The sequence below is a fragment of the Larimichthys crocea genome, chromosome I, assembly GCF_000972845.2.
Source record: "Larimichthys crocea isolate SSNF chromosome I, L_crocea_2.0, whole genome shotgun sequence".
NCBI lineage: Eukaryota > Metazoa > Chordata > Actinopteri > Sciaenidae > Larimichthys > Larimichthys crocea.
Genome location: NC_040011.1, coordinates 21932301 through 21955744, shown reverse-complemented (window position 1 = coordinate 21955744; position 23444 = coordinate 21932301). Strand labels below are relative to the sequence as shown.

Genomic DNA, 23444 nt, shown 5'->3' with positions numbered 1-23444 from the left:
AAAAATATTTTATGTGTCCATAATCCTCTTCCATAAATAGCACACCTCTGCAGCATCCCACATCCAATCAAGAGATACTCATTTTTTTTGCTCTGCCTTGTAAGACAGTCTTTTTCTTGGCACTACCTGTAAAACTTACATAGTTCTACAATTGGAAACATAATTCCAAACATACAAATTCACTCTGCTAGGTCTACATTCTGTCAGAAATATCAGTCCATTGCAGTTCAGTTTACCAATCCGTGAGCCCAGTTTATAAACATCTTGCGATCTTTTTGTTTTCCTCAGATGGGAGCAGCTCCATACGTCACCAAATCTTTAACAGGCAGATTATTAAATCTGACATGCCATAAATCTGTACTCTCAGTTTACCAATCCGTAGACTCAGTTTATAAACCTCTTGCGACCTTTTTTTTCCTCAAATGGGAGCAGCTCCATACATCACCAAATCTGAAACAGGCAGATTATTAAACAAACTCTTTCATGGTTCTTACACACTGTAAGAGTCTCTGATCCCTTCAGTCAGGCAGTCAGTTAGCCAGAACAGCACTCTGACATACAAGTGCACAGATATTCTTCCTTTCCCTCCCTGCAGTCTGCTTGCCTCAGTTGCAATATTACTAATGCGTGAGAGGGCTCTGGTGAGGTTCAGTGGGTTCATTACAGTAGACCAGAGTATGTCAGCTCTCATGGGGATTAGACTTGGAGGACTAAAGTGTAGAAGTCGCCGGTGGATTATGAATGCAGCCAGAACAGTCAAGGCCGAGACTGAACAGATTCAGTCCCCTTCACACACATACACGCCTCACTCCCTCGACTCTGTCTCACCAATCTGTGCATGTAGAAATGAGTAAAATCTCCTCTCTGATATTTAAGACTAGCAGTCTCTTGTAAACATTCCTTGGACGCTCTCCAAACGTTTCTTTCTTTTTTCATTTAGTGGCTTAGTCATTGCCAAGGCACGGTAATGCCAGATATTTTGTTGAGACTGGAATGAGATCTTATGTTTATAACTTCCCTCTCGCCACTGCTCTTTTCTCTGTCTCACAGCTCAGGTTTAAAGCTCTTTACTGTTGTGATATTTAGGACCAAGCTTCTATAGAAGTAGTTGGCAGTCAGTACTAAAATCCCTGACTGCACAATCATTGACTAAACCAACCCTGAAACAACCTCACAGCTTCCACGTGTTGAGACCCAGAGGTGAAAAACTAGATGAAGCCAAATACAGCATGAAAGCTGAATGCAGGATGACAATGAGCTGAATGTCAAGAGTGGGACGAAGCAGAAACAAACAGAGGAAAGTGAGCTTTGATAGAAGTGTGGCACCCTCCAGTCCAAAGATATAGACAACAAAATGAAGCTATTGATTCCCAATCTGAGTCATTTTTCCGACTGAACACACCACATTCTCCCAATAATCTGCAGGCGTCTTCAAACTTCAAACAAGCTTCAACATGCCTTTCCTTCAGTGATGGAGTCTTTCGGGGCGATCGGGTGGTTTTGTGTATTGTTCATCATTTTCTCTGTGAAAACCATACCTCACTGGTCTTTCACCATGAAATTGTGTCACTGCAGCCAGAAACAGTGATAGGATGCAGTAGAAACCAAATGAATCACCAATACTGTTTCACAGTTGTCGTGATGGGGCACTTCTCAAAGCCCCTTTATTGTTGTTGTCATTTATGTATTATTAAAATAGGTAAGATTTTTGAAAACATGCATTCTCCTCTGGGAGTGGTTGGAGTATAAGGACGACTGCATTTGTGAAAACCTGTATGAAGTCTCTTGTGGCGGGGGCGTGCTCACTTCAGCTCCACGGACTTCTGTAGCTACATTAGGCTACGTTAGCAGCTTCTGTTATAACGTGACTGAATCTCCAATGAAACTGTTGGCAGTCAAGTTGAGTTGTGCATCTGCATCGTCAAGAGTCACACAATATTCTTGCGTTGCAATGCTGGTGGAGGTGGAGTACTGGAGTCAGGATCTAGTTGGCCCAGCTAGCTAAGTAAGCTAAGCATGAAGACTGGAGCCTGGAGGAACAGCTCAGCTGGATTTGTCAAAAGCAAGAAGAAACTCAATACTAACGCCTCAAAGTAAACAAGTCAGCATCTTCAGCACACTCAGTCTGCCAGCTGATTCACAAGGAGCAGCAAAACAATGGCAAGCGTTTAACTCTGCACAGACAATGTACGGAGCAGCCTTCTTTCCTGATCTGCACAAGCAAAGACTTTTCATGGAAGCAGAACTTTCCTTAGCCTGGCCAGGATCACTGAAGCAGCACACCAATACAGCTGCCCTCCTTTGCAGACTGGTAACGTACTTCACATACAGCTTCACATATCTGAACATGTACTACAGCACTGCTTTCATTTTTAGGCTGACCTTTGTTGATATGATCATTTCCAATTAACCTGAGGTTACGATGGACTGAGTTGTCGTTTTGCCTCAAACAGATACAAGGTGTTTGCATGCAAACTCTACCACTGTTATCCTGCACAGATATCACACACACTCACACACACACACATTTAGTTGGATTTAAACACAGCCACACAGGTTGACACAAACTTAAAGCTCTCACTCCACATCTTTCTTTGTCTCTGATGTAACGTGTTTCATGCTTGTGCACACACACACACACACACACACACACACACTAGGGCTGCCACAAACGATTATTTTGATAGTCGACTAATCACCGATTATTTTTTCGATTAGTCGACTAATTGGGTCATACGTAAATTGACTGCCCCGGAGAGGGGCAGGCGGGTGGGCGGGCGCTGTAAACCTCGCGGACGGAGTCGTGAGCCACCTTTGCCCCCGAGTCTTTCCATGCCGACCCAGAGCCGCCGCGCAGGAAATGTGCCCGGCGGAGGCCAGCCAGCAACGGGGAGAGGTCCCACAAGGGGATCCTCCTGCACCGTGCAGCCGTCCCTGCGTGGAAGTTGCAGGAAAATCGCAGTGATTAGTTAAAATTACAGCACCGCCCTGAATTCACGGGGATTCACAGAAGTTGTGTTGAAGTTGCAAATCGCAACATCGTGAATTCCTGGAGGGTCTGTGTTATGGTATCATTTAAGGTACAGTCAGGCCTGACGCCAATTACCACTACTGCGTGTGTGTGTGAGTGTGACAGAAAAGCAAGACGCGGCAGTGGAAGCTGCAGCCGCAGTTTCAAGAGAAAAGCAAAGTTTAAAAAAAATAAAAACACGATGCGTAGAATACTAAATTAGTTGTTGCCGATTTTGTTCGTCGACATAATCGTGACTAATCGACTAACCGTGGCAGCCCTAACACACACACACACAAACACATACACACACACACTGTGCTCATCACTACATTTGCCACACTATCATTCTTTTAAAAACAGATTTTGAACCGATAGTTATTTTAAATAAAATTGTAACACCAGGAATCAAAAGATGCTCGATAACAGAAGATGAGGCAGTACAAGCTGCATAAGAGTATGAATTGGTATACACTTCAGGGCCCAGACATCCAAGACTGTTACAACTCAGGTCAGATATTTATTCAGGGTTCTAAAAGCAGTGGACAGAAAGGCATTTACTAAAAAGTGTCTAAAAGCAGAAATCCGTACAGTTGGTGAGTGGATTGATATTATTCATGATCTGTTCAGGATGGGAAGAATGACTTCCTGTCTGCAACAGGACAACTTTTAGAAAGTGTACAGAAATAATTTGCTCTTGTTTGTTGTTCTCTTGTAAAGCGCTTCTGTTTATGACTTGTTTCTCGATTATCCATTTTGAGTTATGTTTTCCAAAAGTATGATTTTTTTATTGATATATATTGAAAAATGATATATATATATTTCAAATTTCAAATTCTGATATTGTAACAATCTTACCTTTGTGTACATCTATCTGAAATTTCTTCCCTGGAGATTATTACTGGCTATTATTTTTATCCTATCAGATGACAAAACTGCTCTGTTGCTGGAACCAATAGCAGACTACATCTTTGTGAGGATAAAATCCCTTCTGAAAATTGAGAGCAGCTTTCGGGGACAGGATCTGGGAGTAATTACTTGTTCCTGTGCAGCGCATGAAAAAGTCATCGACATTTTACACAGTGTAAAAGCAGTGCATAAAATGATTTCATTAACATTCTGAACATCATTCATCACTATCATTAGTGTGTGCTGATTTGGACAGGTGACGTTTCTCTCCAAACAACATGCGGCCGATAAGAGCCAATAAGTCTGTATTCACAGATTGGACCTGTCAGGGCATCGGCTCATTTTTACTCTGATTGATTGTAAATTCTCCGGTCTCCTGCAGTGACAAGAAACAATAACTAACAGTTATCACAGCAGGAGTTTATGAAAGTACTGAGAGAAACATTCCACCCTCATACATACTAACAGAGGCCTACACTATACTACAGTCGTCCCTCGCTATATCGCGGTTCACCTTTCGCGGACTCGCTGTTTCGCAGATTTTTTTAGTGTAATTTTGCATGCTTTTTTTACAGCGTACTGTACAGTATGAGCGCACATTGTGTTCTGCGTCCTGATTGGCTAAGTGAGAACCGCACATGTGTTCTGTGTCCTGATTAACTAAGGGAGTACTGTACAAAATGTGTGTAAAAAGGTGTATAAAAGTGTGTGGTTAGGGGTTTTACGGCCTTAAAACATGTATAATAATTGTAAAACTTACTTCGCGGATTTCGTTTATTGCGGGTTATTTTTAGAACGTATCCCTCGCGATAAACGAGGGACCACTGTATTCTGTCTTATACCCAGATTTAAAATCTGTACACCTCACTCCATGGGACACACAGACTGAACCACAGTTTACACAAACAAACAAGAACTTCGTCAGATTCTTCAATGTTTCCTTATTTCCAAAAAAAGATGTGAATAACGTTGATCAAATATTAATGAACTATCAATATATATCAAAAGATAATGGCTTAGGTAAGGAAAACGAAGGCTATACAACAGTTATTTCCAATTTAGAGAGAGGTGTTGCTTATACAGCAGAGATATCGTAGATTGTAACAAATGTTGCATCTCAAACATTACCATATTTCTACAAGTAGCTTTAAAATGCACATTGTTTGTGCACCGTAAAGTGTAAAACACCACCATCACAGACATCCTCCACACCAAACTCACCAAGCTCACTGTGCTGGCCTCCGCCTGTCAGTGGATTACAAACTTCTTGACTGACAGAAGGCAGCAGGTGATGCTGGGGAACAGGACCCGGACAGTTTGCTCTTCTCCCTTTGCATCACTGACTGCACCTCAAGAGACCCCTCTGTTAAACTCCTGAAGTTTGCAAATGATAAAACGGTCATCAGCCTCATCCAACAGTGAAAAGTGCATACAGACAGGAGGCTGGACACCTGTTTAGAATAACCTGAAGCTGAACACACTCTAAACTGTGCCGATGACTGTGGACTTCAGGAGGAGCCCCACCACCCAGCCACCCATCACCATAAACAACAACACTGTGTCTGCTGTGGAATCCTTCAGGTTTCTGAGATGCACAATCTGCCAGGACCTAAAGTGGGACACCAACATAGACGCCATCATGAAAAAGGCCCAAGCAGAGGATGGCCAGCTCAGGAAGCTCAACCTGCCCAAGGAGCTGCTGATCCAGTTTTATACCGCCATCATTCGGTCTGTTCTCTGCTCATCTATCGCTGTCTGTTTTGGATCAGCCACCAAACAGGACAGGAAAGGATTACAAAGGACAGTCAGGACTGCAGAGAAAGTCAGTGGTGCTAGCCTGCCTTTTGTTCAGAGTTTCTACATGTCCAGAGTCAGATAAACAGACAGGAAACTGCAGATCCATCACACCCCATGAATTTTGGCAGAAACCTTCAGGTTTCAGTAAACTTCAACAAAGTGCCTTTGAGAGTAGCTCACCCCAGACAAAACCTGTTCCAACTTCTCCCCTCTGGGAGGCGCTACAGAACACTGTATGCCAAAAGTAGCAGACAGAACAGTTTGTTCCCACAGGCCATTACTCTGATGAACAACACAGTGTCAGGTGTGCTCCATTGTACCTGTAAATGATTCAGTCTACATTCAGTCTTGTTCTTTAAACACATAAATATAATAACTGATACATAATCTACAACTGTACATATGTCATATCCACCTAGCTCATGTACATAAAACAATACAAAACAAAAAAATAGCCTGAAATAATCTCAATAATCTCTCAAATAATATGACAACATGGACCACATGAATAATCCTCTGACAGATATGTGCTGGTGAGTTGACTCTCTAAGGTTTGGCAGTGGAAAACAGAGTGACTTTAGTGAAAGTCTGGTCATTGGTTGTTGGAAGACAGCATGGAGCTCAACTGATTTCAATTCAAATAAAAGGTTGAATCAAACATGGTACTTACTGCTGCTGGATGTGCTGTTGGATGTAATGTGGTCTTACAAGCTGGGGCGCCGGATTGACAGTTAGTTTCATCTGGCCCATGTTACCCGACGGGGCGGGGGCAGAGGCATAACCATTGGGAGACACTTGCTGAGGTATGGGCCTCTGGGGTACCACATTGTGTCCATTAGTGTGTCCACTGGTGTGCCTGTTGGTGGGTCCATTCCCAGGCAGTCCTGGAAAGGAGTGTGTGTGCACCATCTTCTGTTCACATGCCTTCCCATTTGAACCAGGCTTGCAGACACAGAGTTGAGGCCTGAGGCACATTCCTCCATTCTGGCATTGAGGGATGCAGTTGGCTATAACACAAAACCCAGACAGAGCACGGAGAGAAAAGAAGAAGGTCAGATGTTGTATGAACAAGTATATGCAAATGAGCATATTGCCTGCACACAGAGCTCCCCACTCATTTCAGCTGTTGTTGGAACTATATATTGCAATTTTGCTTTTTATATGTATGTCTCCATGAGCAGTTGGATTGAGAGAGGTGTGTTGATACACCATATTTGGTGAGAAGTGAGATGGCTGAGGTTAGGATAAGATCAGATCTAACCATTAGACTTTGGCAGTGCTGATCAGAATCTGTAATTGCGATGTCAGTTCCTCACTTCAATTTCAGTGTGCTGTTTAGAACTTTTTATACAAGAAGGTTTGTGGGGTGTTAGTTAGCTCAGTTGGTAGAGCAGCCACCCCATGTGCTGAAGGCTCAGTCCTTGCTGTGGAAGCCCAGGGTTTGAATCCGACCTGTGGCTCTTTCCTGCATGTCATTCCCCATCTCTCTCTCCCCACATTCCTGTCACTCTTCTGCTGTCTCTATCAAATAAAATGCCAAATATATTGTAATAATAATAATAATAACAATAATAACAATAATAACAATAATAATAATAATAATAATACAAGAAGGTTTGTGACCCGGCTGAGGTTTTTTTCCGGCTTGTAAAGGGATGAGCCATAACCAAGCCCTGCCCAACTCACAGTGCATCACAGCTGGAGCATTTAGTGGTTGGGTGCAGCCCAGTGCATTCTGATTGTTGTAAGTTTTCAACCTTTTAAGCAAAATGGAAACAAAATGGAAGACACAGCCCTTTTTGTTTTCTCTCATCAAGTGGAACTAATTTCAAAAATATTGGCATAAATTTTGATGATGTAAAAACTAACATTGCCAGTTTCAAAGGGGTTCTGTGATCTCTCACCTGAAGATATCTGAATGAAATTGGGTTTTATGGGTACCCATGAGTCATGAATGTTTGTACATGCAGCATAAATGTGTTTTTTTTTGTTTGTTTTTTTTCAAAAAATGGTGTATTTGAATATTTCTGCATACAGAGGTCCCTAAACAGCATTAAACTGGGAAGGTCTGAAGAAGCTGAGACTCTTGTGGATTCAATAAAACCATTTACAGTACCAGTCAAAAGTTTGTAAAGCCAGCAGAAGAAATGACTCAGAAATCCTAATCCCTTTTATTCTCCCCGGGGACCCTGAGGGTGTGCCCCCCCCCCCCCTTTACACTCATTAGTGGCTTTGAGATTTATGAAAATGATTAATGACAGAAACACTAAATAGTTCATGACAGATATCTGCTGGCAAGAGGAAAAGTTACCTTCTACGCAGTTAGATATGATCCAGTCTGTACACGTGTAACCCTCATACGATGGACAGGATGTAGTTTGACTGATGAATTTTGGTAGAAAGCTTCAGGTCTCAGTAAACTTTAACAAAGGGTTAGATTGTTTAACAGCATCTAAAAAGGGGGTTGCATGTGTACAACTCACTCAGTGCAACATGCAAGGCTTTGCAAGCCTCTATATCTGCAACAGATATAGACTCTTTCTTTACATGTTGTATGACCATACTTGCTTAAAGTACAGGATTCAGCCCCACAAGCTGCTGAGTGAGCTCCAAAGCAAGCTAGCAATGTAACTACAACCTATCACTGCAGCCTAGACTAAGACATAACCGATTGGAGAGCCACAGTATGCCCACTTAAAGAGCAGCTCTCAGAGGAAGTGACGAGTACGGGCACAATTTCTCTTCACAGTCTACACAACCTTCTACAATTTCAACATGGAAACTTGCCACCTAAAAGTTCTCTGATGGCTCCTCTATTGTGTGATGCATTGAATGGGACAGTGAAAATGCATGTAGAGCTTTGATATAGACACTGAAATCAGTCCCTGGCTTTCACTAGTGTTTATATATATATATGTGGACATACATACATCCACAATGGACATTTTCCAAAGCTTTTAAAATCTAATGACAGTCTAACAACTATCAAACCAGAAATTGCACAGTGAAATTCATACTAGAAGCTTATTAGTGTAGTGCTTTTAGCTGTGAACAAGACAGAACGTTAACACAGATTAATGTTAATTAATTAATAAACACATAATGTAAAGGAATGTATTTGTACCATCCACTCCTGTCACGTCATTTGTGGATCAGTTTACACTCCAAAGAGCAAAACAGGGTTATCAACACATCACATTATAGCTGATGGTTCCCTTCACCTGATCAATTAACAGATTATCTAATTTTATTTTGGATTCTCCGAGTCTCTGTTGCCTCAGAGGTCATGAAAGTGAGAGAACGGGAGAGTTCTTAAGCACTTTTACATGTTTGCACAGTCAGGACGCACTGCAGTCTGCCAAAAACACATTTTTACTGATAATGTTCACACATTAAATGAACCAGTTAAAAGTGCAAAAGGATAACTTTATTATTATATATTTAATGCATCTGTAACACACTGCAATAACATACAAATATACATTTAAGGGCATTAACAACACAATATACCATGTATTCTTCTAGAAATGTAGTATCAGGGGAGTTACACCCTTCTTCCATGGTGTGATTACCTCAAAGATGATATCATTGCTGTCTTGGTCAAAGCTTTTTGCTTTTTTTTCCGACTAGCGTAAATAGTTTTCATTTTCCCCCACCCCTCTCTGGCCTGGAGCTGAGACTGCCATCTGTTCTCCAAATACTTTTCTCTTTTTCTCTCTCCCTCTCTCTCACACTGAGGGCAGCTACATAAGAGGTCCATTCTGTGACAAGGTGATGGACTAAGTGACGGTAATTTACTTATTAGCTGGGGACAGGAAACAGAGCATTCCTGCTGATGTCCTTGCCCTTTTGATCATGCTAGGCCTGGTGCTTGGAGAGCCCCTCTATGCCCTCGCCGAGGTCTGTGAGGGGTCTGCAAGAGTTAAAAATATTTTGGGTGTGTGCGGCTGTGTTCATGTGGTAGGGATCCAAAGTGAGAAGCAGAAGCTGGGAGGCATAATGATTTTCTTTGTGTCACTGCCTTGATGCAAGACCTTAAAATTCCAAAGTGAAGGAAAGAAAATTGCTCAGACTTTATGGGTAAGTGCAACAGCCTGTTGTAACCTTGCATGTGGCTGAGACAGATGTTCATTGAAGTAGGTAGCGGTGGAAAGATATGACATCGATATATGAGGTATTGAATTCCACATCATCTGAGTCACTGCTGGCCCTCAGAGGTCAGATTAGCTCTGATAAGGCTGTCTGTTGAGAATCTATGGTCCTCGCTAATCTTTTGAGCAATAGATACACTAATCTTTCCGCCGGCCAATAATGACACTATATAAACACCACCATATTAAAAATCCCTGTTATTCACAATAACGTACTTAAGCCCCTTTGACTCGGCTCTAGTGATATATTTATTACAAGATCAACAACCATTTACAAAACCATTTAACAAAAAGAAATTCTCACCCAGCACGGAGGAAACCACAGTTTGGTGAATGTTGTTTGCCGTCTTACCCAGAGAACATGTTAGAGGCCCCTGCTGACCACCTACCCCACTCCCACTTACTGCCCTCTGTTTATTGCATATGTACATCAGCTTGGTTTTTATGGATGTTTACAATGAGCTGTTCAGGTTCGGATTGTTCAGAATCAGCTTCATTCACACAGAAGGACTTTGTATTTTCATAGCTTCAACTTTCTCACAGAAATAAACAGCTAAGAACAAGGACAGTAAGAACACACACATATACATGTATGCATATGTGTGTATATACATACACCTGTACACATGTAGAGGCCCATCGCTCTCTGTGTCAAACAGGGCGTCTCACATTCGTAAAACAAGCATGTGTGTTCACTGCTGCTCTACCTGCTCCATTCTTTCTCTCTTTGTCACTGCTCAGTATGAGAGGAGGAGAGCGAGGCAGAGATTGTCTACTAGTTAATCGTTCATGGATGTGGTTACAATTATAAAGCAGCAGCCTAGAATGTAAGAAGGAGAGCAAAAGAGACTACAGAGAGAAACTACAGTTCCAGGAGGGCAATACAGGAAGCGTGTGGTCAGGGCTCAAAAACTGTGACAGATTACAAACCCAGCCCATCTTCCTGTACTGATGCGTCTTTAGCAGGTAAGCTAAAACAACTTTTATGCTCACTTTGAGGCCATTTGGCAGCGAACAAGCAAGAACCGCTGAAGCAGAGGTGACTGGATAGGAGGGGCACCTTTCACATCTATCACTCTCTATGTGAGCATGACGTCAGGAGGGCTTTTAAGTGTGTGAACACCAGGAAGGCAGCAGGAACAGATGGTATCAGTGGGCGAGTCCTCAGACTTTGTGCTGACCAACTAGTGATGACAACCTGTTCCTGGCTCAGTCTTCATACCCACATGTCCAGCCTGACTGAATGACTATCACCCAGTGGTCAGGAATTACATTACATTTGGTCCTCACTACCCAGCACACTGAACACACTACAGTTTACTTACCATCCCAACCGATCAACAGAGAAAAGCATAACATAAAAAAATCTATTTTTCTATTTTGATAGTGTACCAACTCTGTACTGACATGATAACTAACATTTTATTAAGAATGTTTCAAGAAGCCTTTCTACCATAAAAATAACCTTAATACCTGAGCAGAGCAATATAACCAAGCTCAGCAGCCTCTATGGATGTTGTCAGAGGAAGCTAAGAAGAGAAAAGGAGAGAGTGTGTAAACAAGAAGCGGTGGTTGGTGAGAGCTTGGTGAAATAAAAGGCTGAAAGACAGACGCCGAGCTGGGCTGACTGCTGCTGGACTAGTCAATGATATTAGCTGCTGCTGTAGGTTCTAGTTCTGGGCTGACTGCTGCTGGACTAGTCAATGATATTAGCTTCTGCTGTAGGTTCTGGTTCTGGGCTGACTGCTGTTGGACTAGTCAGTGATATCAGCTGCTGCTGTGTCTGCTGTTGGTGACCTGGTTGTTAGCAAAGTTGTCGACTCGCTAGTTTTTGATTATAAGTAATGTAATCAGAACAAATACTCGAGTACTGCTGAACATATTTACAGTGGGATTGCACTTTGTATATTGTGAGCCACTGAAACAACTGACAACACCATCATGCTGCAGTAGCCAACAGTGTATCTTTTGCAGCTCCTAGTCAACATAGCGGCTAAGACTCATTTATCTTGTGTTGTGTCTAACTGGATCATATCATATAAGGTATGGAATTAATCTGCAGACGCACTGCTTCTATGGAAGTCAGTTTTTGAGCCTAAACGTGGCTTACAACAGACTACGAATACCTTGTTTACAGGCCATTTAAGAAGAATGAGGAGTCAGGGCACTGTGGTAGCTTACATGTTACAGTAAAGGTAGAGTCCTTATCACAGCGGCCTGGGTTCAATTTCAGTCCATTGCCCTTTGCTGCATGTCATCCTCTCTCTGCCTATGCTGTCCTGTCTATCTTCTGCAGAAAAATGTAAATTAAAGAAACTAAAAGCAGAATGAGGAGTCAGCAGTCGGTACAAAACAGAGCAGTCAATAAACTACATTTCCCAAAGTTTTTAAAAAATGTGAATGATCACAACTATGCAAGGTCCTTGAGCATACGGTCCAGTATTCACAAAAAATATTAGGCTGCAGACAACCAAAACCAGAATCTTATTCCTTACAGAGTATTACAAATATGCACCACAATAGTTTTAGCCAACTGAATTTGAAATACTCACATTAATATTAATCAACGTTTATTAGACACAGCTGATAAGACCTGCCACTGGTGACGACTGTCACTCTAACTTATGAAAGCAACTGTCAGCCCCTCCTCCTCCTTCTGTCTGTCTGTCTGTCAGGGTTGTGCCTAGTCAGGCACGGTATTGGTTGAAGGTGTACTCACATCTCCCTTACTGAACACTCTACTCAAACCTTCTGTCTCTTTCTCCATCTGTAAACTTACATGTCTCATTAATGCATGTTACTAACTAAACTTCTTTCCTGGAGTTTCTGTGCTCTGTCGTCCAGCAGGTTCTCGTGGATCGTGGCTGCTGCTGTGGTCCTGCATGACGTCCTCTACATATATTACCACTGTCATTATTGTTACCATATCTCCATTACAGTTTATAGTTAGTTCATGATTTGCTGCTGCTGTGCATCTGTGTCTCTCTATCTCTATCACCGGTTCCACTGCTACTGTAATCATTTTATCATTCATTGTAATTCATTGTCATTTTATCATTCATTGTAATTGTACAGTATGTTTGTGTTGATTTGTCCTGTACACGTGACATCTATTGCACGTCTGTCCGTCCTGGGAGAGGGATCCCTCCTCTGTGGCTCTTCCTGAGGTTTCTTCCACATTTTTCCCTGTTAAAGGTTTTTTGTGGGCAAGTTTTTCCTCACTGGAACCGAGGGTCTAAGGACAGAGGGTGTCACTCCCTGTACAGATTGTAAAGCCCTCAGAGGCAAATGTACTTTGTGACTTTGGGCTATACAAATAAAATTTGAATTTGATTTATCTGAGAAATCTGTGGACATAATAATCAAGAGAAATTATATCACATAGAGTAAAATGCTGCACTGAAGCCTGTGATGAGTAGAACTGCAACACATAGCAGCACCTCTAATATCAGCTAAGCATTAATGCAGCACTGATTCTGTCTTGTCAAGGGCCTTCAGTTTTATTATTTAAGTTTACATATACACAGTTACAGAGGAAGCTGCAGTCCATAGAGCAGTATGTTTCCACTCACATTTTTGCTGCTTTCTCTCAGGAAGGTAAACTTAGCTATTCCAAAGTTACAGAAATGTTTTGTCTGCAGATAACCATGATGTCTTCACTTTAGGTGGGTTGAAAACAAAGCACTATTATTCTGCCCTGCAATTCAATAATCTGACCACATTTGACTTCATTCAGTCTGGAGGAGGAACTGGAATGTCTCCTCATTTCTCCTGAATCAGATGGGTTTTCTAGAACTGAATCACATGTCAACTATGGCTGCCAAGAAAAGAAGCAAACAAAAATAATGTGCGCTTTACAACAGGAAGTAAAGATCCAACATATACTTATTTATGACAGCAACATTCCGGATTTATGCCATATAATCTGTGATTAGCTGTGTCTTTTAAAATCCTCTCAGTTTATTATTAAATACAGTTTAAATACAGAGTGTGTGTTGTGCGTGACATAACAGTAAAATGGCCCAGATTTAAACTTTTCCCACAACATTTACTGACACCATGAAAGAACACATGCATGTCAACTGGCTCCTATCATCATGTGTAAGGCAGCGCCTGAACAAAACTGCTCATTCATGTTGTTAACTTGCTTGTCAGCATCACTTGCAGTATTAAAAAAAAAAAAAAAAGGTGAGCCCATTTGAGTGCCAGATGTCATTTTATCAGGATGTCAGCTTCACAAGGTACAAATGTGAAAAGGACATGGTCACCTGCCAAATTCAGGTGAATGTTGTCTGTGGCTGGCTAACACTTTCAGGTCATTTCTCTTATATTAATGATTTTTTTTAAGTTCTTATGTCAGGGATTCATTTTCACTTTTCCACTGTGGGGTACCAGCGACTCAGACAGACAAAAAAAAACAGTTGAAGTGACAGCCAAGGGAAAAAAATGTTTTTTTGTTGTGAGTTGTTGCCCTCAGTTTCAGTGTAATCCCACCTTTGTAAATATCTTCTGTACTCGAGTATTTGTTCTGATTACATTAGTTATGATCAAACACTAGCAAGTCGACAACTTAGCTAACAGCCAAACATCACATCACAAAGGGAAGGAACCAAGAACACATCTTCAAAGAAAGAGAAGAGTTTGTGGTGTGAGTGTCTGGAGCATGTTGGCCAGCAGCCAGTATTTATATGTAGACTGGAGTGGTGGTATTAATGTGGAGACGCTGCAGTGTTGAAGGAGTTTACTGTACACTTACGCTTTGTGCACCGCTGTGATCCCTGAGCTTTACTCCATCCATGACAGCACTGGCCTCCACACACATTCACCCTGCAAACAAGAAAGAAAACAAGCAAGAGGCCGATAAAACAGCTACACACACACAAAATTGCAATAACAGTCCAAAACTTTCACTTTGCTCTGCCAGGACTAAACTTTCACCTTTGAAAACATGCTATTTCAAATGGATACAGTGGATATCAAAAGTCTACACACCTGTTAAAATGCTTTGTGAAGTAAAAAAATGAGACAAAGATAAATCATGTCAGAAGCTTTTCCATCTTTAGTGTGACCTCTAACATGAACAGTTCAATTGTAAAACAAACTGAAATCTTTTAGGGGAAAAAATAAAAAATAAAGAACATACAATAACCTGGTTGCATAAGTGTGCACACCCTTAAACTAATACAGTGGTCCCTCGTTTATCGCGGGGGATACGTTATAAAAATAACCCGCAATGAACGAAATCCGCGAAATGAGTTTTAAAATTATTATACATGTTTTAAGGCCGTAAAACCCCTAACCACACACTTTTATACACCTTTTTACACGCATTTTGTACAGTACTCCCTTAAACAGGACGCAGAACACAATGTGCGCTCATACTGTACAGTACGCAGTAAAAAAAAGCATGCAAAATTACACTGAAAAAATCCGCGAAACAGCGAGTCCGCGAAAAGTGAACCGCGATATAGCGAGGGACGACTGTACCTTTGATTTTATTACAGCACTCAGTCTTTTTGGGTAGAAGTCTATTAGCATAGCACATCTTGACTTGGTAATATTTGCCCACTTTTCTTTGCAAAAGCGCACCAAATCTGTCATTTGTCACCGAGCATTTCCTGTGTACAGCCCTCCTCAGATCACCCCACAGATGTTCAATTTGATTCAGATCTGGGCTCTGGCAGGGCCATTCCAAAACATTCATCTTCTTCGAGTGAAGCCATGATTTTGTTAATCTGGATGCATGCTTTGAGTCGTTGTCATGCTGAAAAGTGATATTCCACTTCTTTTTTTTCTTTCTAACGGAAGCCTGAAGGTTTTGTGGCAGAATTGACTGGTATCTGGAACTGTTCATAATTCCCTCCACCTTGATTAAGGCCCCGGTTCCAGAAGCAAGCAGTAAGAAAACAGCTCCAAAGCATGATGCTGCCAGTGGTCTGCATGGCCTGCACATGACAATACTATTTATCGGAAAGAAACAATAACCACTTAACTATGGACATCATGTCATTCACATCTTTTTTAAACATATTTGTAAAAACATTTTAAATATCTTTATTTGTGAATGTGCTCAAATATTTTTTTAAACACAACTTTGTGTATGTTTTTAACATCTTTGTGTGTTTTTAAACATATTTAAATACATTTAAACACATTTTTGTTAAAAAAACATCTTCACTTAAAAAAACACAATTTAAGGAGGAGGAAAGAAGACTTCGAGTTTTAAGACGACGCGATGTTTGAAACAAGCGGTATTAAAGAATATGAAGCAGCAGGTAGCAGCTAGCGGTGCTGCTAAGGCTAAAACAACACAGAGTGTGGATGATTGACACCTGTCACCTGTCGACCAATCAGAGTCAGGAGAATCTATTAGTACCGCCCACATTCACCTTTGACCCACCAATGACGATCCAGAATGAAGTAAACCCAAAGGTAGTATATCGCAGCAAGAGGTCACACTTCACTGTCAAAGCCTCTTTGTCTTTATGTAACAACCAGGAGCTTCGTGACTGATTCAAACTAAAGCAGAGACATTAGCAGGAGACATTAGCAGCGTTTCTTCATGCTGGAATAGAACTTTTGACACGAAACAGCAAAGATAAGACATACTCTGTCATTTTGTGGATTTTTTTTGCTACTCTTTGGGGGCTAGCTCTCCGAGTTTTCATCGCACAGTGATGAGACACATATCTTTGTAAGATATATTTTTATTTTTTCCCCCGCCGCGCCTCCCCTGAAGTCTTCTGGCGCCCCCAAGGGAGGCGCGCCTCACACTTTGAAAACCGCTGTCATAGGAAATAGGCTGATTTTCATAAAGCCCCCCTAAATGTCGAATGGTAATTCTATTTCCAGGGTTAAATATAAGTCATTTTCACATGCATTGACAAAATGCCATAAGGGATGGAAGAAGGGATGACCGTTTTAGAAGAGGGATGATTTTGACCATTTTTCTCCCAGGGGGGATGGCACCCCAACTCGAGTACTGGGTATGGTGTTTTTTGAGTGATGTGCAGTGTTGTTTTTGCACCAAATCAAATTATAGCAAAAGAATTTAACCTTGGTTAACACATTCATCAGACCATAAGACATTTTCTTCTTCATGACTGTGTATTTTTTTCCAAAATTTAGCCGGACTTGGATGATTTTCTCAGTAAAAATAGTCTTCGGCCTTGCCAACCTACCCCTTTGTCCAGACATATGATGAATACGGGAGATTGTTGTCACATGTAGTACACAGCCAGTACTTGCCAGAAATTCCTGCAGCTCGTTTAATGTCGCTGTAAGGTTCTTGCCTCCCTGGGTTTCAAACATGGGTTTGAATGCGATTGGTTAATTCTGAACACAGCCCAGTTATAAGAGGCTGTCCACACTTATGCAACCAGGTAAGTTATTGTAAGTTTTTTAGTTTTTAATTTTTATCCTAAAAGACTTCAGTTTGTTTTTCAATTGAATTGTTCATGTTAGAGGTCAAATTAAAGGCGGGAAAAGCATTTTAACAGGGGGGTGTAGACTTTTTATATCCACTGTATTAGATTACTGACAGTTATCTTTCTTACTAAAATGTCAACATCAAATCAAATCACCAATTTGTACCCCACTGGTCCCCACTGGTTGAAGTGAATAAATTTAAGTTAAGAAATAGGCCGCAGCAAGATTTATTTCAGATCTGTAACACCAAGTGAAAGTGTTGTCCACAAAAGGATCAGGGGGTTTGAGTCAAGTCACATCATGATCGAAATGTTCCATCACTATTATCAGATTTTTGGCACAAATCTGTTGGGCTCCACCAATTCTCACCGGATGTTTTCCAGACTTGCCTTCCCAAACACGGAGTTCATGAGAGGTGGTTTGGCTTTGTGATACTTAATATGAAATGGAAGGCAGAAATCCCCTGTGACAGTGAAGTTGACGAGGCCCAACCTAGGAACTCACGACTCACATCATCATATCGTCATTGTAACAGAGTTAGGTCTTTGGGTGAATGTTGGTATGTGGTGTAAAGCACTTTGGGTGTTTGGTAGACTCATAAAGTGCTTCATAAATGCAGACCAAATACCACTGGCTTACATAATGATGAGTCATTGTTTCATGAACCACAGTGTAGTACAGTACAGTGGAGGCTGATATCTCCAACATACAGAAAACGCATGAATGACTCGAAGATCTCTGATGACTGTAAATCGACGGGCCTATAGCACACATAACTTGTTTTACTAACAAAAGCTCAGGTCACAGGTTGACAGCAAGACAGACTGGAAAACATTCAGTTCACAGACAAAAGTTCGGAAAAATTATTTTAGCATATTTCAACAATTTGCAACAAAGGTGCAACCTAGTGGCTGCTTCGTGCCATTGTTTGCCCATAGCCTAATTGGAGCACGGTTACTAAGTGCCTAAGTTTCATCTTGATCAGACAGATCTGTGTGACATCACTCCCTTAACATGATGACTATGTATGGATGGTCAAAGTTCTTTAAAGAACTTTTGATCAGGAGTGTCCACAGATTCTATGTGCAAGGATTTGTGCAAATTGGATTCACTGCTTGCAAAGTAGGGAAAATGGAAATGCGCTTGTTTTCTGAATGTATAACGCACGATGGGAGTTAAGGGCCAAAACACATTTACCTTGATTATAGCGCCACCTGCTGATGGACATATGTCATTTCTGGTGTCTGAGGTACGTGCATGGGGCTAAATCTCCCCTGTAAACTTAACTTTTAGTACCAGTTTTCCTATCAGAGGGCAAAATGTAACTACGTGAATAGCAGAATAGTCAACTCAGAGTCTTTCCCCTGTTTTGCTGTCGCTCTACTTTCTCTATTCTCAGCTGTGTGTTTCACCAAAGGCAGTGAGACAGAGAGAAAAAAGAATATTCAGATGAAACACATCAATGATGCTGTTTTGCTCTCATTGTTCTTTGTGTTGAGTGTGTTTGAAGGGAAGTGAGCACTGCGCCAGACTCCATTTAAAAAAATGCCTTTTAAAATGCTACATTTTTTGTCAGAAACTGGTCATATGGAAACTTAGAAGGCAACTTGGCCTTGTGTGTTCTGATTAATCTGACATAAACACACCAGTCAGAGGGTTTGGATTTTGAAAAGTAACTGATAAATATGCGTAGGTGAGTCTTCACTGGTATGTAAGCAAAGAAACTTTAAAGTCTTACATTTGAGAAAGGAGTTTGCTGTGGTGTTCACTCGTAGAATGAGAATGTTTTATGGGAAAAGATGCAGACATTTTCCCTTTAATTGAAATAGTCACAACCAAAGAGGATGGCCAAAGATGACATAAGTTTGTTAAAAACAATGTGCGTCACTGGGAGATAAAATATGGGAAATTATTATTATAATATATTATGATTATTATTCATTATTTTTTCATACAATTTTATTCATACATGATTATAATCAGAATTCTATCGACGTAACAACAAATATCAGTTTAACGCCATGGAATCAAGCAGTCATTTTTCAAAGAACACAAACTTTGTGTCATCTTTGAAGAGTTTTCCTCTTCGTGTGTCTTTGGGCACACACCAGACGAGCACAAGTAAGTAGAGGTGGAGAGAAAACTAAACCCTGAGAGGATCTTTGATCCTTCATTTGATTTTGATTGTAGAATTTGAAGGCTGATTTCAATGGATTCTGAATTTAGAATGGATTTTGAACAGAATCCGGCTAACATCCTCTTCATGAAGCAATATGTATAGATTTATATTCCTGAGAGATTTGTTTTGAGCATTCATGGTGAACTGTGGCCGTTAATGGTAGAACAGAAGGCTCATCCATACACACACATTTCTAAGTTGATCCTGATGTATAAAATTGTATGCAGAGGTGTGTGAGTTATAAATTTGATTATTCCTCAGTGTATGCCTTTTCTGCCTGTTGTACACACATGAACTTTTAGCATACAAGTGGGGCCCCTGATATTGTGCTGGCTCACCGTCACACTGTCATGGCTTACTGGGACGTCTGAATAGAACAGAGCCATCTTTATTCTTATCAGTAACACCTGTGCTTGTTTAAATGTCTGCTGGGATGTAATCAAAGGCCTGTGGACTGGGCGCACAGCACACATTTTGACATGTCATAGCAGGAAACTCACAGGTGTATCACTTAGGGGAGGACCTGCTACAGTGCATACGGGTTCACTGTCACTGATACTGGGACAATTAATAGAACCAAGCTGTTGTCCTGCAGCCAGTCCATCAGAGGGTTCTAATCTCAGATTCAAGCCATGTGGAGCTATGATGGAATGAGAGATGTCAGTCAAGTAGAGCCATGAGGGTGTACCAAGAGTGTGTGCTGATCTGTTGTGCTACCATTACAGTACAGTTAGAACAACACATTTCGTGGCAGTGATTTGCAGCATCAGTCAGAGCTGGAGTAATGTCAGGGTCAGCCAGCGGAATACTGCTCACTCAAACAGAAAAGCAGAACTTGAGTGGAGAGGAGAGGTCCACATGCACACAGACAGGCCGATCATCCATCTCTGAGTTAGGACTACCTGTGAGGATCTACTCAACACAATTATATGAAACAATATCATCACATGCAAGAAATCAAACACCAAACACAGTTCATTTAACAGGTCAGCAGTTTGAGTGTGTATCCAGCTAACTAGAAGTCAACACTGTCAACTCCAATGTGTGTGTGTGTGTGTGTGTTTGAGTCCAGAGGGATTAACCACTTCACTGTCTGTCTGTCTGTCTGCCTGTCTGTCTGCCTCTCGGTGGTCCTGTCTTCTATCAAACCAGTGCCCGCCTGTAAGACTCCTTTTCGGATGTTTTTCTCAAAGTTTACCGGTTGTCGTGCTTGCCTCCTTGATAACAGAGGGTTATCATGAAGTCATGAAGTCCTCTACATGCTTCTCCACACGTCCTTACCCCGACAGCTTCATGAGCTGTTCCTGCTGGCTCTGCTCCTGTCCGCTCACACGGACGACCGGCTGCTGCTGACTGAACTGCGGGGCTGAGGCGGCTTGGTTCCCCATCCTGCGCGTCCGGACCTGGCTGCCGAAACTGGTAGTGAGTCCCACGTTGTACGTTCGCGGCCCCGGCCCGGGCTGGACCACGTACAGCCTCCTAAAGCCGCTTGAGCTTTGTGGCTGCTCCGCCGATGAACGCACCGGCCAAAGAAACAAACCGAAGGAAAATAAGAAGAGGCCCCGTGTAATCCAAGCCATGTCCACACCGAGGACGGGCTTAGGAAAAAGTTTTCTGGAGAAAAAATGATCCACGTTAGTTTGAGCTCCGTGAAAAAAAGTCAAAGCAGAGCGTATGTATTCCTGAGCATATTCCTGTACAGAGCGACCTCCAGCCGCTGGGGGAATGCACAAGTACGTTAAAGTAACGTTCCCCAGGGGAAGACGCTGGCCTCACTTTGAAAAGTGTGAAATAAAACGAGACATGTACGGTAAGAATGTTCCTCGGCTGTAGGAGTGGATCTGGTCCCGCTCTCTCTTCTACAGCATGAAGGCCTCTGGGCTGCTGCGGCTTCCTCTGGGCAGGATTTGACTCGGTCCGCAGTCAGTCGAGCTCAGAACTCCAGGAAAGTTTCTGTTGTAGGTGAACAGCAGCCAGCCTCCAGACGTGACGTCAGCAGGGAGGAGGGGGTGCACAGCAACTCCAAGAGATTATCTGAGAGGTTTTTGGGGCCCAAGGTTGTCAGGGTATCCAGACCGAAGACCCCCCTAATCACACACTGCTCGTAACTGAATGAACACACACACACACACACACACACTCACAATGATGAATATAATCTAAAAATATATCAAAACTTGGGAAGTTAAGAAAGCAACAAACCTTATATAGATGAATAGAGAGACACAGATACACAGCAGTAATAAAATAATAACTAACTATAAACTGTAATGGAGATATGGTAACAATAATGACTTAATAAAAATAAATGTGTAGTGGACGCCATGCAGGACCACAGCAGCAGCCACGATCCACGAGAACCTGCTGGACGACAGAGCACAGAAACTCCAGGGAAGAAGTTTAGTTAGTAACATGAATTAATGAGACATGTAAGTTTGGTGGAAATAGAGAGAGAGGAAGAGAAGGGCTAGGTGCATCATGGGGAGTCCCCTGGCAGTCTAGTCCTATAACAGCATGAGCTCTTTAGGATATGATGGTGCCTGACCATGAAGAGCTTTGTAGGTGAAGAGAAGGATTTTAAATTGTGTTCTGAATAAGTCTGAATGTGTCACAGATATGATGTCCATTCTTTCTACCATCAATGATAATAACATGAAGTGGTCTTTTTACATGATGCATGACTCTCTTGGATTTGGGGTTATTTAACACTGAACCTGCTGATGTAGCTTTTTCTGTTGTCAATGCAGAAAAAAATAATTATATTAATAATATTATTGTCAGGTAATGAGTGGCTGAAAAAATGTTGACTTGGCTTAAAATGATTTTTAAATCCTAATTATGAGATTGTAAATCATGGTTAAAGAGAAAGTTGTGACATATTGAGCCATAGTTTTTCGATAGAAAGTCAAAATGAACTTTAAAGGACTTGAATTGATGAATTATTTCAATTTCATCCTTAACATTTCATCACTTTTTGTGATGTCACACACAGGTTTCTGAAAAGACAAAGCTCAGTGTGGTGGATATGGCCACCGCTATCTTGGATCATCGGCAGACCTGAGGTGGGCTGATTGAAGCCTGATTACTCAAACAAGTCATTTGGAACAGCACCCACCTGTCAATCAAAGCGACCTGTTAATCCTGCATAACTTTAAGCCTTAATATCATTTGAACAGGTGAGTTGTATATAAATTCACCCTCAGTACAGTTAAGTGGGGAAATAGAGACCAAAACAGTTTTTGTACCAGGCTGTAAACATGTTTATTTCTGCTGTGAAGTTGGACATTTGAACATGGGGACTTATGGAGACTGACACACTTCTGGAGCCAGCATCGAGTGGACGTTAGAGGAACTGCAGTTTTTGGCACTTCACTGACTTAACAGCCACAGAGGCTGCTGCTGGATGCAAAAGCAACAATATGCAAATTCACTATAATTTACTGTCCATCAGAAAACTGTAAATCACAGAGAGTTGAAGTGGGAAAACCAGAAAACATGTTTTCCATAAATTATCCAGTTTCACCAAAATCAGTTAAATAGTTGGTAACTTCGACTGTTTTAGTTTTTTTTTGGCTCAGTGAAGGTGTAAGTAAAGTGTAAATCTGTGGGTCAAACTAGGCTTTAGAAATCTGTAGCTTACTTAGTCTTATAGAAATGACTGTATTTCCAATTATCAAGCACAGAACCAAGGGAGCCTGCCACTACTCTGCCAACAGCAAACAGCTTCTGGCTCACCACCGTGGATTCTAACCAGGAGTTTGTGTATTCACAAGCGCAGGAGACCCTGAAGGGACGACCAGAACGCTCCAAAGTCAGCCGGTGTCAGTATGCAAGATCTTGTAGTAGGAGGAGATGAATAGAGCAAGGGAAACGTCGTGAGGTGATATATTACCACCTCAAAGGAAAACTAGATTTATAAAGAGATCAGTAAAAACAAGAACAAGTGACTGACTGAAAACGAGCCCCTCTC

The 23444-nt window shown here is 41.6% G+C and overlaps 1 protein-coding gene across 4 annotated transcripts in view; it reads right to left on the bottom strand.

The window, feature by feature from the left end:
• The window catches only part of ltbp1 (latent transforming growth factor beta binding protein 1), a 101659-nt gene extending 79940 nt beyond the window's left edge, over positions 1 to 21719 (bottom strand). For all 4 annotated transcript variants that reach the window (XM_019267704.2, XM_019267711.2, XM_019267718.2 and 1 more), the window contains exons 1-3: positions 20756 to 21719; positions 14624 to 14694; positions 6387 to 6723 (exon numbers count right to left, since the gene is read on the bottom strand). In XM_019267704.2, the coding sequence (XP_019123249.1) occupies positions 6387 to 6723; positions 14624 to 14694; positions 20756 to 21054 (707 nt within the window). In that variant the 5' untranslated portion in view covers positions 21055 to 21719. The remainder of the gene's footprint in view (positions 1 to 6386; positions 6724 to 14623; positions 14695 to 20755) is intronic.
• Positions 21720 to 23444: the final 1725 nt, after the last annotated feature.